We start from the raw sequence: 18360 nt of genomic DNA, 5'->3' as shown, positions 1-18360 counted from the left end.
TAAAAATATCTGCTGAGGACACCTGGGTGGCTTACTTGGTAACACATCTCCCTTTGGCTCGGGTCATGATCCCGGGGTCCTGGGATTGAATCCCAGTTGGGCTCCCTGCTCAGTGGGGAGCCTGCTTCTCCTGCTCCCTCTGACCCTCCCCTGACCTTGTGCTTTCTCGGGCACTCTCTGTCTCAAATAATTTTTTTTTAAATAAGTCTTTAAATTTATTTTTATTTTTTAATTTTTTTATTAAGGATTTTTGTTTGTTTATTCATGAGAGACACACACAGAGAGAGAGAGAGAGAGAGAGAGAGAGGCAGAGACACAGGCAGAGGGAGAAGCAGGCTCCATGCAGGGAGCCCGACACAGGACCCGATCTCCACATCTGGGATCACACCTTGAGCCAAAAGCAGACGCTCAACCATTGAGTCACCCAGGCGTCCCTCAAATAAAATCTTAAAAAATAATAAAAATTTAAAAATAAAAATAAATATCTGCTGGCATGCCTTTCCCACAGGTACTTCAAGTTAATTTGTGAAAAACTAATCTAGTTTTCTTTTCCCTTAAACCTGCTGTTTCTCTTGTTCTCTATCCAGTCTGAACAGTGCCAGCAGTTACCCCACACTGAAGAAATTACGAATAGTCATTATCTATATTCTCAAGGAAGGCATATAAATAAATATATTTTAATATCTACTACTTTGGAATAAATAAAAAACACAACAAAGTCCATCTAAATCTGCCTGGGAAGGGACACCTGGGTGGCTCAACGATTAAGCGTGTGCCTTCGACTCATGGCGTGATCCTGGAGTCCTGGGATCAAGTCCCACATTGGGCTCCCTGCATGGAGCCTGCTTCTCCCATTGCACATGTCTGTGCCTTTCTCTCTCTCTTTCTCTCTCTCTCTCTCATGAATAAATAAAATAAAAAATATTTTTAAAAAATCTGCCTGGGGAATTTGGAGAGTTCCCTGACCTTCAGCTGGGGCTCAAATATTAAATAACTTAGTTTGTTTTGTAGCTACTATTGTATCTGACGACCAATATCCTATGCACCTTACAATGACTATAGAACAACTCTGGACCAAAACCCTCCTTACTATGTTTTAGACGAGTACTATAACAGCTAACTAACTAACACGATTATACAAGAAATACTGTCTTTTCCAGCCTACTGGGTGCTACATGACTTCATCCCTCCCCTGCTCTGCCACCACTTCTACTTTCTTCCCCTGATTCTTGGCACTTAAGCCTCAGAGCCTCCTGTGCTCATTTTTATTTTTATTTTATTTTATTTTTTTTTTAATTTTTTTATTTATTTATGATAGTCACAGAGAGAGAGAGAGGCGCAGAGACACAGGCAGAGGGAAAACAGGCTCCATGCACCAGGAGCCCGATGTGGGACTCGATCCCGGGTCTCCAGGATCGCGCCCTGGGCCAAAGGCAGGCGCCAAACCGCTGCGCCACCCAGGGATCCCTTGTGCTCATTTTTAAACAGGTCAGATACGTTCCTGCTTCACAATCTTGGCAACCACTACTTCATCTTCCTAGAGCTCCACCCCCAGGTATCGGCCTGACTCACTGCGGCAGTGTCTTATCAGAGAAGACTTTCCTAACAACAGCAGTCCGCATCCCCAGAGTTTAGAACAATGTTCAGCATATTGCAGGAATATCATAGATATTTGCTAAATGAATTAATTTCTTTCAGATTCAAATATCCAAAAATACTAAATACTAAATATTTCAAAATCAAACACTGAGAAATGGAGTCCAAACATTTCAATTTTCTAAGGTTTAAGTCTTTGTTCTGTTTTGTTTTCTTTGACTATAACAGAGCTCTAAATATCTCTCTTTGGTCCTTACAGAGCATGTTTAGTGAATTTTTAAAAATTACTCTCAGGGGTGCCTGGGTAGGTGAGTCAGTTAAATGTCTGCCTTTGGCTTGGGTCATGATCCCCAAGGCCCTGAGATCAAGCCCCACATCAGGCTCTCTGCTTAGCAGGGAACCTGTTCTCCCTCTTCTTCTGCCTGCTGCTCCGCCTAGTTGTGCTCTCTCTCTTATTCTCTATCATATAAGTAAATAAACTCTTTAAAACTAAATAAGTAAAATAAAAATTACTCCCAACTCAACAAATATTAATTAAGCATCTACTGCAGACAATACCACACCATCTTTTCTTAATTATTCACGTGGAAATGGGAAAGAACAAATTATTTTTTTTAAGATTTTACTTATTTATTATTCATGACAGATACACAGAGAGAGGCACAGACACAGGCAGAGAGAGAAGCAGGCTCCTCACAGGGAGCCTGATGTGGGACTCGATCCCAGGACTGGGATCATGCCCTGAGTCAAAGGCAGATGCTCAACCACAAGCCACCCAGGCGTCCTGGGAAAGAACATATTAAATAAAATTCACACAAATTTTTTCAAGTTGTTTTCCACAATCTCCTAATTATAATTTAACTGAGGTTGCAAATAAGCACTGGAGTCAACAGACCCCAAGTCTGAATTATTCTTTTCCCCATCTACCCTTTGCTAGAAATTATGACAATAATAATTTATAGTTCCATGTTAAATAAAACCTATCAAAATAAGGATAATCTTAACAAATTACTTTATCAAGTAACATGACTAGCATGTTCATGAAATATATTGGCAGCTAAAACTTGAAAAGGATACTTTTATGGACAAAGACAAGGTTAGTTTGGCCCAGGTGGACAGCAGTCACCATGGCTGTTTTCTCATCCAGTAAAGCCACTTTCCCAGAAAGAGACCCATTACATCCAGCTCTGGGGTCTTGCAATTCCAGTGTGTAGTGTTCCAGAGGAAATCCCACCTCTATAAGACATGAAAGGTACGTAAGTGTAGCAAGAGCAGCCACTGCAAGAGGTAACAATGTATTGTTGGATTATAAGAGGAAAACCAGGAAGCAGGCCTAAATAAGAGTATGATCTGTTTCTACTCTCTTTCCCACTATGATGAATTTCAACATGTAGCCATTTTGGCAGGTGTGTGGGGGTACTATATATGAGTTTATTGTTGGTTTTTCTTGCATTCTTAAAAACCAATGAACTGAAAGAAATAGGAAGGATCCCAAGTAAGGAGTAATGCTAATGGAGCCAACGCACACTTTATAAACTCAATGGGACTACTAGGGTCAACAGAATGTTAAATTTTCAGTTAATAAATTGAGTTTCTCAAGAAACAACTTTTGCAAAGATCATTCAAGTCCCTTCTCATAAAGTTTCCTCACTTGCTCTACAAAATCTAGTAAATATTTGGTTATTGTTTTAACAGAGAATTCAGATGCCTACAGGCACTGATGCTAAGCATTAGCCTGTTCAAGACATGGGGACCATCTCAGTCCAATATTATCTCAAGTATAGCAATTAAAGAATACTTTATCACAAAGTTTAAAAACACAAAGAAGTATTTGTATACATAAAGAAGAGGTGCTTCTCTTACTGTCAGCAGGAAGGATTTGGGAAATGTTAGTCTTAGGAAAAGATAAATCACCTTACCTGTCATTCTTCCCTGCACCATTTTTGCAACTCGGTATTTAATATATGCTCCAACTAAGAGATAAATATCATGGGATGGTATAAGAAATATATTCTCCAAAACTAGCAGACGTATCAATGCTGCTGCCACTTTCTAAAAGAAGAAGGAAAGAAAAACTAGGTTCCGTAGGCAAAATCCTGAAGGACATTTTCCTTGTTAAAAGTTTACTTCTTGTAAGTCTCTTCTAAAATATCTTATAGAGATTTAAAAATGCTTTCCTAATCACAAATCATAATTTCAGTTAGCCTTAAAAAGTGATCATGAATCTTAATAACTACTTTCTAAGTCACTTAAACTAAGAACAGAAAATGACAAGACTTCTAAAGCAGAAGAGTTGGTAAATAAATAGGTACATATGCTAAAATGAAACAAGGGAAGACTTTATGGGGTACCACAGAAATTCATTTAGCCAGCCTCCAACATACTGACTTTCCAGAAAGTACTCTCTACACTTGTTGAACACCTTGATTATTGTGAAGGCTGACCTGACACAAGGCTGGGAGGCTGCTCTCTATGATATCCACACTGTGTCCTTGCCATTTGAATTAGACACTCACCAAAAGACACTGATTTTTCCCAAACCTATTTATGCCATTTGCACTTTTAATTATAATTACCTTAAAAAATAAGCCACAAATGTGAAAACAGAGCTATTTCTATAAAAAATTTAAATGTCTTGAAAAGAAGTCAAAAGTAACCTGCTAAAATATACTGTTATCAGTTAGGTGTAGGTGAGAAATGTAAAAAATTAGAGAAAAATCCTGAAAAATACAGGATTATGTACTCAAATTGCTTCACATGTCTAATTTTTCACTCGACTATAAAATGAAATGAAAAATGAAAAGAAAAAGAAAGTAGGAACTGTGACAGGTGCAAGCATGAGCATACGTGTTTCTAACCCATAAGCTCGTGGCCAAAGAAATATTTTGGGCCTATCCCCAAGGGACGGGTGAACTAACTGCACTTACACACTGGAAGAGAAATACCAGTTGTATGTATAATTATAATTAGGTAGTAACACTTACAGAAAACAAGTTTTTTTTTTAATGTCTACCTACTTCAAATGACTTTTCAATTAAATGAACAACTACTGACCCCAATCATATCAGGTTAGACGGCTTCTATTATAGATAAGTATAAAGAACAGTATTTTCCATGGGCAAGGCCCTTAAATGAAAGTTTGAATGTTTATGGCACAAACTTTTTACCTTATAGAATGGCTCATAAATTCGAACTTTTACAACAGCAGCACCAGTTCTGATCCCAGACACCAAAATCATATCTCCTTGTTTCTCTTCTTTTTCCATCTCAGCTATATACACTGGTGGAGAATATTCTGCTTCGGAGTATTTCAGAATCCTTAAGAAACAAAATAAAGTTTGTTTCTAGTGAAATCAAATAATGAGTCATCTTCTAAAAGGCCCTACGAGACTTTAAACATAGTCTCTTCACTGTCTATACAGTGTAAAAAGTCTTAAAATTTGTTTTCCATAAGGGTTAGCTAGAACAAAAGTACTTAGTGTGCCTCTGGCTAAAACTGTTGTGAAAATCAATTTTGGGACTGTCTGAGAGCTATCTTAGTACTAAAGACAAGATTTGGGCAGCCTCAGTGGCGCAGCGGTTAGCGCCGCCTGCAGCCCAGGGTGTGATCCTGGAGACCCTGGATCAAGTCCCACGTCAGGCTCTCTGTAACATGGTGCCTGCTTTTCCCTCTGCCTGTGTCTCTGTCTCTCTCTGTGTGTCTCTCTATGAATAAATAAATCTTTAAAAAAAATAAAAGAATTAAGACAAAATTTCACACTATCATCAACTCACTGTATTCCAGCATGCGCAAATAGCGTGAACAACAAAGCTGCTGGAAGATACACTTGGCTCAAACAATTTATATACTTCTGAGCTCATGAATTCTTATGCAGTAGTTCAAATTAAGTGATCACTAAAGTATCTGCACCCACACCATATGTCATTTTATCAAAGACATTTCCTCCTGGTAAAGTTATCGGTTCCAAAAAATTCCAGACAGGGCAGCCCGGGTGGCTCAGAGGTTTAGCACCACCTTCCGCCCAGGGCATGATCCTGGAGACCTGGGATCGAGGCCCACGTCAGGCTCCCTGCATGGAGCCTGCTTCTCCCTCTGCCTATGTCTCTGCCTCTGTGTGTGTGTGTGTCTCTCATGAATAAATAAATTAAATCTTAAAAAAAAAGTCCAGACAGCAGCATTATCAAAACCCATACAAATGGTAGATGTCTCCTTCAAAGTCAAATGGTTTATGTTTGGTTTCAATGTTACCTAATTTTGCTAGACAATTCTTCTCTTGCGGATTCGTTATCCTGGGCGACACTCCACTCAAACATCATACCTGCCAAACTACTAAAAGTATTTCCTGTAGAGCAAGCCAAAAGTAGATAGGACAAAATCACATATTCAAAAATATTCAGGTATCTTTAACAAGAAAGAGAAATCTAACTAGAAAATTTTATTTAGGCCTCTTTCATTAACAAATAGACACTGCCATTAACAAATTTAAAACACATAATACCAGGAAGATACCTACACAAACAATTGAAGTGCTATTGCTACACAAACTTTCTGAATGTAGAAAGGACTCAAGCTGATTAACCTCTGGCTGACAAAAGTTATGCTACTCTTTCTGTACCTTTCTACATAAAGGCCACTGTACAGTCTACCTCAGGGTTGACAGGCATCCCTAAATCCTGCTCCCTTCAACAAAAATTTTTATAAAACTAGATTCCAGAATATTCCTAATAATGTTCATTTTTCAGATTAAAAAATTATTCTTTACAATAGTTTACAAAGAAAGTGGCAATAAATTTAAATGTTTTAAGTATATTGCATATTAATACAATAAAAGCAATTTAAATTAGTCTCAAGAAAGATAAAATTATAAAATTTTTTCACAGGTTTACACATAATTCCCCTGGCCTACAGAAGGTGGACTGATCAAAACAGAGCTAGGAATAAATCCCAAATGAATGTTCTTATGGGCTAATCTAGGGACCATCAGCAGAAGCTCAGCGACTGAATCTGGGTATTTAAGAAAACTTCTGAGATAGCCAATAATTGAATATAGCAGGAAGATCTTATGAAAATATGTAGCTAATACATTGAAACATCCTCCTAATTATCAATCCTTCATGTACATTATCTTCATATAAAAAAATAAATGCTATTTCTAATCTACTTTTATCTTTCAAGTTGCTTTTTTTCCAAGTGCTAAACACAAATGATTACTACTTTATTTTAGGTAATTTGTTGAATCCTTTAAAGTCCTTTACCTTCAGCATCCAATGCCCTCACCATCAGTTCCAGTGGTGAATCATCTACATAGAGTTCCCGGGTTCGAGATACAATTTCAATGCTGTTTATCACATCAACCTTAACATCACAGCGCAGTTCATGGTCAGTCACTATGATGAACCCAAAAACTTAGAATTTAATTCAATAGATCATGAATCTATAAATGTCTCAAACACTCAAAAACTTATTCTATATTATAAAAAAGAAAGCTATAACAGTTGTATAACAGTTGCTTTTAACCTGTGGAAGAAAGGAACATAATGACAAAATACAAAAACCTCAGTTTATAAGAGACAGCAGACCAGGCATTCTCAAACACTGATCTATAGTGATGTTTTCATTCACCCATGGAAAAATGAGAAAGGTAAGAATCTTAACATAATGAGTAATAAAAGTAAATGGATTCACTTTAACGGAATATATTTTAGGGGAGCCTGGCTGGCTCAATCAATGGAGCATGCAACTTTTGATCTTGGGTTGTGAGTTTGAGACACCTGCTGGGTATAGAGATGACTTAAAAAAAAAAATTGGGACCCCTGGGTGGCTCAGCGGTTGAGCATCTGCCTTTAGCTCAGGGCGTGATGCCAGAGTCCCAGGATTGAGTCCTGTGTCGGGCTACCTACACGGAGCCTGCTTCTCCTTCTGCCCCTCTCTCTCTCATAAGTAAATAAAATCTTAAAACAAAACAACGACAACAACAACAACAAAAAAACGAAAAGCAAAGGAGAATATTATTAATCAGATAATACAGGCAAGTGCTCCTCATAAAAGGTCAAGGAGCAACAAAATATGCTATTTCAGGCAAAGCTATACTTCCTTTCACAAGAAAACACAGAAACTGACTTAATCATTCGGAAATTAGAATTACACTGGGGTTCAACAAATAAGTAAATATACTATAGATACAGTGTCAGGTTTCTTACTAGCAAAGAAAGGAGTTACACTGTGGTGCAAGATTAGTACCAAAGATATCAATATGATCTCATGTTTACATTAATATATACACAAGTATAGAAGTAAATACAGAAAAAAAAAGTAAATACAGATGTATATATACATATACTTCCTAGCACGGTCTGCTGAGAGGGCCTAGAAACAGTGATACCACAGGAGCAGCGGGCACACTAGCAGGCAGATCTTGGTTTCTAAATATAGTTCTTTAACAAAAAGAACCAGGCTGGGCGGGGAAAATACAAGATGGGCCTGGATCATCTTATAGCGCTAAAAAGTAAGGAAGTGCTACAACTAATTACTTAATTAAGATGGGGCAGGCCCAAAGGACACAGGAGTCAACCTGAAAGTTCCCAATAGCCTAAGCTAGAAAAACTGGAGTAAGAAAATAAATTATGAAAATATTGGATTATAAACCAAAAATATCCATGAGTTGATACTTACATAAATAATGAATGAATAAATAAATGAGAACGTGTTTGTAAGATATAAGTTATCTTCCTTACAGAAGAATGCTACTAAAGTGTGGAAAGAATGAGGGAAATAGAAAATCACCATCAGAACTCCACAGTAATAACTGTGACAGGCTAGATTCATAGATAAATGCTAAAATTAGAGGGTGAAACTTTGTTTTTTTTTTCAAAGATTTATTTATTTATTTATGATAAACATAGAGAGGCAGAGACACAGGAGGAGAGAGAAGCAGGCTCCATGCCAGGAGCCCGACGTGGGACTCGATCCCAGGACTCCAGGATTGCGCTCTGGGCCAAAGGCAGGCGCTAAACCGCTGAGCCACCCAGGGATCCCCAGCGGGTGAAACTTTGAAGAGAAACAAGATATAGCAAAGCATCTCCCTCAAATATTTATTAGTTACTGTAGTGATTTTAATAACATCCACAAATTCTTTGACACTCCTTCGTTTAGGAGGTGAAGCTTAATTTCTCTTCCTTTGAGTGTGGGCTGAATTTAGTGATAATTTTTAACGAACAGTATATGGAAACTTTAGAGTGGAGAAATCTGACAGATACTACCTTTAACTAAGTGATCAAGCTTAATGTCACTAGTGATAAATCATGTTGATATGTACCTCCTGACAATGCATTGGAAAGGGCTCTTCACTTCTGTGGTTTTCTTCCTAAAAATCTATAAACCAACCTAATCATGAGGAACATCAGACAAACCCAAACTGAAAGCCATTCTACAAAATACTTGACCAGTCCTCTTTAGAAGTGTCAAGGTCATGAAAGACAAAGATTGAGAAACCGTCATAAGTCACAGAAGATGAAGGAAACACAACAACATAGTTTAGTAATGTGGTATTTTGAATTAAGTCCTAGAACAGAAAAAGGTTATTAGTGGAACATTAAATGAAAATTGAGTGAAGAGTAAATAGGAACTCTGTATTATCTTTGCATGACTTCTGTAAATCTAAAATTATTTTAAAAGAGAATGTTTTAATTCATTTGAGGGTGCCTGGGTGGCTCAGTCAGTTAAGCATCTGCCTTCGGCTCAGGTCATGATCTTGAGGTCCTGAAATCTAGTCTTGCATTGGGCTCTCTGCTCATTTGGCAGTCTGCTTCTCCCTCTTCCTCTCCCCTCCCCGCTGCTCATTCTCTTTCCCTCGCTCAAATAAATAAAATCTTTTTTTAAAAAAAAGTATTAAAAATTTACTTGATTATTCTTTTACTTAATGGGACGACTGGGTAGTGGCTCAGCGGTTGAGCTCCTGCCTTCGGCCCAGGGCGTGATCCTGGGGACCAGAGTGGAGTCCCACGTCGGGCTCCCTGCATAGAGCCTGCTTCTTCCTCTGCCTGTTGTCTCTGCCTCTCTCTCTCTCTGTGTCCCTCTCATGAATAAATAAATAAAATCTTAAAAAAAAAAAAAAAAAAAAAGAACCAAGAGAAGCTGAAATCTCACGGGATCTGCTGGTAAAACATACTATTAAGGAAGTATTCCAAGGACGGCAAAGGAAGGAAGGGTGACCCTAGATAAAATACACTAGATAATCAGGCACTGGATAATCTAATAGTAATTAAATGGGAAATTAAATACTTTTTTTCTGGGACGCCTGGGTGGCTCAGTGGTTGAGCATCTGCCTTCAGCTCAGGACATGGTCCTTGTCCCAGGATTGAGTCCCACATCAGGCTCCCCAGAGGGAGCCTGCTTCTCCCTTTGCCTGTGTGTCTGCCTCTCTGTGTATCTCTCATGAATAAATAAAATCTTTAAAAAAAATACTTTTCTTCTATGGAGAAATACATAGGGCAATGGTAGGAAAGAAGTAGCTGTAACCTTACATAAAAAATATGAAAACCCTTGTGCATGCAATGACTACCCATCTGACTACAAGAGCAATAAGCTTTTTAATACATGGCCATTGAGTATAAAGAAGAAAAATTACCTTGTATGAATTATAGGTAAATTTAGAGTGATTAAGAGAAATATCATACCTCCAACTTTAAATTTTTTTTAAATATTTTATTTATTCATTATTTTTTTCCTTTCTTTTCTCTCTCTCTCTTTTTTTTTTTTTTTGGTCAGGAAGAGGCAGGGGGAGGGGCAAAGGGAGACAGAATCTTAAGCAGGTTCCACACCCAGTGCAGGGCCTGACAGCTGGATCTCACAGCCCTGAGCTCATGACCTGAGCCAAAATTATGCATCAGATATTTAACCAACTGAGGCACCCAGGCGCCCTCCAACTTATCTCTTTTAAAAATAAAAATGAATAACTTTATTAAATAATACAATCAATATTCTTATCTACATGTCCACATTACTTCAGGTATACTTTAGGTCTACACAGGACTAAGATTAGATTTTTATTTTATTTTTTTAAAGATTTTATTTATTTATTCATGAGAGACACAGAGAGAAAAAGAGGCAGAGACACAGGCAGAGGGAAAAGCAGGCTCCATGCAGGGAGCCTGATGTGGGACTCGATCCTGGGTCTCCAGGATCACGCCCTGGGCTGAAGGCGGCGCTAAACCACTGAGCCACCCGGGCTGCCCAGGACTAAGGTTATAAAGAAAGAAAAAAAATGAAATAGGAGAGTTGATCCAGGGAAATGAATAAGGAAGAAGAAAAAAAATAAAAGAATGATGCCAGTATTGTAAGAACCAAAGGGATGCAGAGCTAGTAGTAAAAAAGAGGGAGCAAAAATGGCAAATATTTCCTGCCTTCCCTGATTCTCATATTTATCTTAGCTTCCAAATCAACTTCTCTTGTATTATGTAATTATAATCCACCATAGCACCTCATCAACCAGTGAGTACTTATGGAACATCAATAAAACGCTGAGGCCACCACAAAAAAAGTACGGATTGCCCTATATACCTCTCTCTCCACACCAAAATCATCCAGTTATCCAAATACTTTCTTCATCCTCCATGTGAGCTAAAATCATGCCTTCATCTCCAGACTCCTCCACTGTCCTTTACCTAAAAGGGCACGGATACAAAAAAGTGGCTGCCTCTTGGAGAAATGAAATTAGAGGCTTTTCATTATATAACCTTCTATATTCTTTGAAGGTTTTACCCAATGAAGTAACACCTAGTCAAAACAAAACAAAAATCAGGGCAGCCTGGGTGGCTCAGCGGTTTAGCGCTGCCTTCAGCCCAGGGCGTGATCCTGGAGACCTGGGATCAAGTCCCACGTTGGGCTCCCTACATGGAGCCTGCTTCTCCCTCTGCCTGTGTCTCTGCCTCTCTCTGTTTCTCATGAAAAAATAACCTAGCAGTATGCCTGGGTAGCTCAGTGGTTGAGCATCTGCCTTAGGCTCAGGTCATGATCCCGGAATCCTGGGATCAAATCCCACATCAAGCTCCCTGCAGGGAGTCTGCTTTAACCTCTACCTATGCCTCACTTCTCTCTGTCTCTCATGAATAAATAAATAAAATCTTAAAAAAAAAAAAAAGAAAGAAAGAAATCCAGCACACCTACCAAATAAAACAAGCCCCCTTCAGTCTATCACCTCTGTCATCTATCATAGGCACTAATTTGCTTTACTAGTGTCATAAAAAAATATCACAAACAAAATTCTAAGCACTTTAACACCAATGGAGTGCTTAAATCTATCTTCACAGACACCTTACAGTTAGTAGGCATTTCAATAAATATATTGTCAAATGAATGAACAATCTCTCTTAAGCATATACTTCCCTTTCACAATGTCCTCTCCCTCTCCCACTTCCTGCATCAGAGTGCTCTTTTCTACTCAGATGAGAATGTACCTGGTAGGACACTGAAACTGACACTGAAACAGGCATTTATCATTGAGAGTCTAGCAAAATTGGGAAAGCTGATTGATTTTTTAAAAGATTTTATTTATTCATGAGAGACACACAGAAAGAGAGGCAGAGACACAGGCAAAGGAAAAAGCAGGCTCTCGCAAGAAGCCCAATGTGGGACTTTATCCCACATCCTGGGATCACGCCCCGAGCTGAAGGCAGACACTCAACCACTGAGCCACCCAGGTGTCCAGGAAAGCTGATTTAAAAGATACTTAACTTTGAAATTAAACTGAGAGCCAGATTTGGCATTTTTCCTAGCAACTGTGTAAACAAATCTTTTGGTATCAGAATGAATTCATGTAGTGAGGAGCAATTACATTAAAAAATGGCTTATGTGACGAAACAATTCTTTTCTGACCTTGGTAGACTATTGTAGCTGCCCTGTATGATATATTCCTCAAAGATTCTTATCTTTGAGAGTTCTTATACCATATTTCACTGATTCTAAGTTACTTTTTGATATTTTAACATCTCTATTAAAATTGAGATTTTTGTCTTATAACTGATGGTTCTTAAAATTGCTGTCAGCCTGGCCACAGTCATGACATAGTTGTCACCGATCTCATTTGTGAGAACATTAAAAGGGCCAGCATCAAAACTCGTAGAATGGGTATTAGTAGTAGGAAGAAAATCTGGTGGCCAATAGTGGCACACTCTTTAATCCCCTGGGAATCCAATGGTTAAAGAGATGGGGTGGGAAGGGTAGTAACTCAGATGTGCCAGGCACTTTTCCATAACTAGAAAAAAAAAAAAAAAAAAGACCACTTTCATATGGTTGCAAAGCTAACTTAAGAGACCAATATTAGGGAAGCCCTGGTGGTGCAACGGTTTAGCACTGCCTGCAGCCCAGGGCATGATCCTGGGGACCCGGGATCAAGTCCCACGTCGGGCTCCCTGCATGGAGCCTGCTTCTCCCTCTGCCTGTGTCTCTGCCTCTCTCTCTGTGTCTCTCATGAATGAATGAATAAATAAATAAATAAATCTTTAAAAAAATAGCCCAATATTATAGCTTTCAGGCTTTTTAAAAAGTTTTACTTATTTAAGTAATCTCTACACCCAATATGGGGCTAGAACTCACAACCTGAGATAGAGTTACACACTCCTGGAGCAATTGGCTGGGTCAGTCAGTGGGAGCATGTGACTCTTGATTCAGAGTTGGGAGTTAGAGCCCCACTTTGGGTACAGAGATCACTTAAAAATAAAATCTTGGGACACTAGGGTGGCTGTTCAGTGGTTGAGCATCTGCCTTGGGCTCAGGGTGTGAGCCTGGGAACCCTTGGATTGAGTCCCACATCAGGCTCACTGTGGGGAGCCTGCCTCTCTCTGTCTGTCATTAATAAATGAAATATTTAAAAAATAAATAAAATCTTAAAGTTGCATGCTCTTCCAATGAGGCAGTCAGGTGCCCCAGCTTTTAGGTGTTGATGGTCTTAATTTTTTTTTTAAGATTGTATTTATTTATTTGACAGAGAGACATGCAGGGGAACAAAAGGCAGAGGGAGGGAAAAAGCAGGCTCCCCACTGAGCAAGGAGCCTAACATGGGACTCCATCTCAGGACCCTGGGATCATGATGTGAGCTGAAGGCAGATACTTAACTGAGCCACCCAGGCACCTCAACTGATTTTTTTTTTTAATATCTTATTTATGTATTCATGAGAGACACACACAGAGAGGCTGAGACATAGGCAGAGGGAGAAGCAGGCTCCATGAAGGAAGCCCAATATGGGACTTGATCCTGGGACTCTGGGATCACACACCCTGAGCCGAAGGCAGATGCTCAACCCAGGCATCCCTCAATTGATTCTTTTTTTTCTTTTAAGATTTTATTTATTTATTTATGAGACACACACACACACACACACACACACACACACACACAGAGGCAGAGACACAGGCAGAAGAAGCAGCAGGCTCCACACAGGGAGCCTGACATGGGACTCAATCCTGGGTCTCCAGGATTAGGCCCCAGGCTGAAGGCAGCACTAAACCACTGAGCCACCTGGTCTGCCCTCAATTGATTCTTTTAAGAATACTGCACTTCTAACAGTCTTGATGGCACAGAGGAAGATATTGTGGATAAACAGAGACATTGATGATTCCCAGTGAAACAGCGTTTCATCTGAGAGAGAAACACTAAGGTAGTAGTTTTAGAAATACCTTAACAGGGGCACCTGGAATAAATAAATGAAATCTTAAAAAAATATCTTAACCATTTTATTTATATTTTCCCTCTTATTAGGCATGAGAGTGAAGCATAATAAAAAATAACCATCTAATTAAGTCACGGTTCTTCTGTAGGTACAAAGTAGAAATTCTAAGTGAAGAAAAGCATAGTCTAATTGGCTATGTTTTTCTTTTTTTTTTTCTTTTTTTTTTTTTGGGTATGTTTTTCTTAATGTACATTTAAAAAAAAAATAAAACAAAACAGCTTTAGGGATGCCTGGGTGGCTCAGCGGTCGGGCGCCTGCCTTAGGTCCCAGGTCATGATCCTGGGATCTGGGATCGAGTCCCGCATCGAGCTCCCTACAGGGAGCCTGCTTCTCCCTCTGCCCCCCTCTATCTCTCATGAATAAATAAATCTTAAAAAAAAAAAAAAAAAAACCCAGCTTGGGCAGCCCAGGTGGCTCAGTGGGTTAACACCGCCTTCAGCCCAGGGCATGATCCTGGAGACCCAGGATCGAGTCCCACGTTGGGCTCCCTGCGTGGAGCCTCCTTCTCCCTCTGCCTATGTCTCTGACTCTGTCTCCCATGAATAAGTAAAATCTTTAAAAAAAAACACACAAAAAACCCAGCTTTATACTAGATGGGTCTTCAATCACGTGAAATACGGCATACCAAAAAACGTGAACTTCTGTTTAATAACATATTTAATAACGTACAGTATAGGTATATCATACAGATATTTCTGGCCTATCAATGTAGCAATGAAGTGCCAGAAACTCTGGGATAGAAAAAGCCTTGCTCTGGTTTGGGATACAAATAGCATTTCTCTTGCTGCTCTGATCTAAAATAGACTGGTGCTGTGCTTCCCAAATTTTAGTATGCATGAGAATCACTGAGAGCTTTTTAATTCCCTGGGTCCACTCCTGAGATTCTAATTCAGCAGAACTGAGATGGGGCCTGAGAATTTACATTTCCTTTCTTTCTTCTTGCATCTCAGTTACATTTATTCATGCCACAAAGGAAACGACACATCTATAAGTGTACAGCAATGATCCCTGTTCCCATCCAACAGAGCTTGCTCTGACAGAATGACATTCCATCTGATGTGTACCCTAAGTAAAGGTGGTTGATGATAAAAAAAAAAAAAAAAAAAAGGTGGTTGATGATGAGTATGAGCAGGTGCAGGACTCGAAGCTTTCATAGTTTTACTTCTTTTATCAGCAATCCTGGGTTTTTTGTTTGTTTTGTTTTGTTTTAGCAATCCTGGTTTTATAAAAGAAGCCCATTAACTCCATTCCTACCCAAATCTCCTGGTAAATCTGGGTACAGTAAGGCCTCATGGGGACCCAGACATTTTTAACAAGGCTTTAAAGCATCTTGGCACAGGACCCCTGACTCAGGCTACCCCAACCCACATAGCCAACAACTTGGAAAAGTCACCGAGTGCATTCTTTTCCTTCCAAGATTTTATTTTTAAGTAATCTCTAAATCCAGTGTGGGGCTCAAACTCACAACCCAGGGATAAATAGTTATGTGCTCCATCAACTGAGCCAGGTGTCCCAAGGATTTACATTTCTAAGACTCCAGGTGATATCGATGATGCTGATGACATAGGTTCACAAACCACACTGAGAAGTACTAGCTTCTATAGTACATTTTGCCTTACTCAAGACCCACTTCAGACCTTAACACCTAAGCTAGTTCCAATAAAGAATTCCTTTCTTTCTTCAATGATTCAAACAACCAGGGTTTTCACTCTGTATCTGCTACTATGCCAGGTACTAGATATATAGAGATATAGACACAGATACAGATAAAGTCACAGAATAGGATGCCACAATTAGGGTTATTCTGCAGAATGCTCTTTTCTACTTATCATTTGAGCCAACACTGTTCATATTATTCATGCATAAAAGGTATCAGATTATTCTACTCTGGATGAAAGATTTCATAATGTTTTCTCTCAACATACCTATCTCTCGAGCAAGAATAATACTGCTTAGGCGAATCGGTTGGGTAGATTCAGCAATGAGCACAGCTTTTTGGGAACATAAGGTGCCATTTTCATATAAAGGCTCAACAGTTACTGCGTCATGATGGGTGGAATGCCTGCCAAAATAAAAAACTTAAAAGAGTCTGAAATAAGAATGTGGGTTAAAATTAACTTTTAGCAGAACACAGATTCTTAGTGTTTCCGTGTTACATGTTACCAGGTATATTTAAATGATATTCCTTAAATTTAGTAGAATCCATGCTGAGACCAAGATTTCAGAGACTGATCACAACCTTTTCCCAATGACCACTTCAGCAATGTTACACAAGTATTATATTCCTCTCTCAATATTTAAAATAAGATTGTTCCATTCTTCCCTCAGTTTGTAAAAACAAGACTGATGTTTTCAATAACGAGACATAGATTTCTATGACATACCCCGAGAAATGAGTTTTGTCCAATCTTAAAACTGGGCTGTTAAGACAGAAAAACTGCCTAAATTACAAGGTGTGAGTCCAACTCAAAACACAATTTTAAAGTTAATGTTTTGGGACGCCTCGGTGGCTTGGGTCAGGGACTGAGCCCCACATCTGGCTCCCTGCCCCCTCCCTCACTCCCTCTCTCAAATAAATAAAATCTTTAAAAGTTAAAAAAAAAAAAAAAAAGTGTTTTGGCTTTGGAGGCTGAGGTTCTGTGCATCAGCCCGACCGGGGTCATCCTGGAAACCGATGCCCTCACCCTTCCGCAGGGCGGGGGTGAAGTCCTCACGCTCCACACCAGCCTTACTGCCCCTCAGGAAAGGGGAAAGAGCAATCCGGGGGTGCGGGGCGGCGGCGCCCACTTCCCCCGGAGCTGAGGCAGCCCCCCTATACCGCCCCCAGGCAGGCCTCCTCTCCACCCGAAGCGAGAGGCGAGTCTCCCCGCTTCACCGTGTTGGGGCCTCGCCTCGCTCCGAGAAGCGGAAGCTCAACCCACCAGGCCAAGTTCGGTGGGTCGGTGGGGACGCCAGCCCTGCCCCGAGACCCCCGGCCCGCAGCGATGTGCCCTCAGGCCATGCGTGGCCCACCTCCCGCTCCAGCAGCACCCCACAACAAAGGCCCCTGTGGGCTGCGGTCCTCGTCGAAGGCAGCCCGTCCACCCTGGCGGGACCACCGGGGCGCAAAGCCTCGGGGCCCCCCACCCCTCACCAGGTGTAGCAGCCCCGCTGCGCCTCCAGCAGGAAGGGCACGCGGCCTGGCTCCCGGCCGAAGGGGAGCAACACCTGCGGCACGTTGAGTTTGCTGGCCAGGGTCCCAAGCAGGCTCTGAAGCAGCAGCAGGATGCCAGGTGCTGGCCAGCCGACAAACGGCTGGACACGTCGGTGCCGCGAGGTCCCCGAGCCAGTCATGGCGACCACTGGGTCTGCAGTTCCCGCTCGCCTGCGGCTGAGGCCCGACCCCAACGCCGGCCAGTCCGCGGGCACGACGTCACAGGGGGCGGTCCCTCCGCCTGGCTGGGAATTGTGGGAGTTCCTCCAGGGAGCGCTTGGCAAGGCTGCGACGGCCGCTGGAGGCGCGAAGGGAGCCCGTTGCTCCGAGGTCCCGACGTCTTGGGCGACTTTTCTTTAATGGTAAAGCAGCAAAACGTCTGAGTGGTGCGGACTCCTCCCAGTTTAACTTCTGCTGCCTACCTTGTGTTCGGCTACTAGCCACAAACAAACATTCTCAGTTTCCCCATCCACACTGGTCCGCGCCTGCAAACGGCGAGCACCCCCAGGCTTCTCCCACCCCGCTCTCCAGGCCCCCGACCCACAGCCCCTCGGCCCCCAGCACCCTAGGCCTGGTATCAACAGCTGCACTGTGCCAAGGACCTGCGTGGTGCCGGGCTCCCAGGCCAGAGTGCAAGAGTTGCCAGTGTCTCCATCACGCACTGCCCGCCTCCACAGACCCGAGAGGCCCTCAGGCTCAATTAAGTGGTTTTCTCGGAACAGCTGGCGGACTATCCGTTCAGAGGCGATCCTGGGCCATGTGATCGGTGTCGCAGGCTATCCAGGCCAGTTCAGAGCCCTGAGCCTCACAAGGCCACACTGCACAAGAATGAACACCGTGCTGAA

General features: G+C 41.1%; 1 protein-coding gene across 11 annotated transcripts in view; it reads right to left on the bottom strand.

Annotated features, from left to right (window-relative positions):
* NUP210L (nucleoporin 210 like) overlaps nucleotides 1-17990 on the bottom strand; it is an 81097-nt gene extending 63107 nt beyond the window's left edge. For 2 of the 11 annotated variants that reach the window (XM_038543274.1, XM_038543270.1), the window contains exons 1-7: nucleotides 17456-17968; nucleotides 16248-16384; nucleotides 6853-6984; nucleotides 5846-5939; nucleotides 4764-4914; nucleotides 3516-3648; nucleotides 2674-2832 (exon numbers count right to left, since the gene is read on the bottom strand). In XM_038543274.1, coding sequence (XP_038399202.1) covers nucleotides 2674-2832; nucleotides 3516-3648; nucleotides 4764-4914; nucleotides 5846-5939; nucleotides 6853-6984; nucleotides 16248-16384; nucleotides 17456-17655 — 1006 coding nt within the window. In that variant the 5' untranslated portion in view covers nucleotides 17656-17968. Of the gene's footprint in view, nucleotides 1-2673; nucleotides 2833-3515; nucleotides 3649-4763; nucleotides 4915-5845; nucleotides 5940-6852; nucleotides 6985-16247; nucleotides 16385-17455 lie in introns of all 11 variants that reach the window. The other 9 variants (XM_038543269.1, XM_038543272.1, XR_005362396.1 and 6 more) reach the window with 8 other exon arrangements.
* Between the last annotated feature and the right edge of the window lie 370 nt (nucleotides 17991-18360).

This window comes from Canis lupus, chromosome 7, assembly GCF_011100685.1.
Source record: "Canis lupus familiaris isolate Mischka breed German Shepherd chromosome 7, alternate assembly UU_Cfam_GSD_1.0, whole genome shotgun sequence".
NCBI lineage: Eukaryota > Metazoa > Chordata > Mammalia > Carnivora > Canidae > Canis > Canis lupus.
Note: the sequence above shows the minus strand (reverse complement) of the source record. Positions and strands in the feature narration are given on the sequence as shown.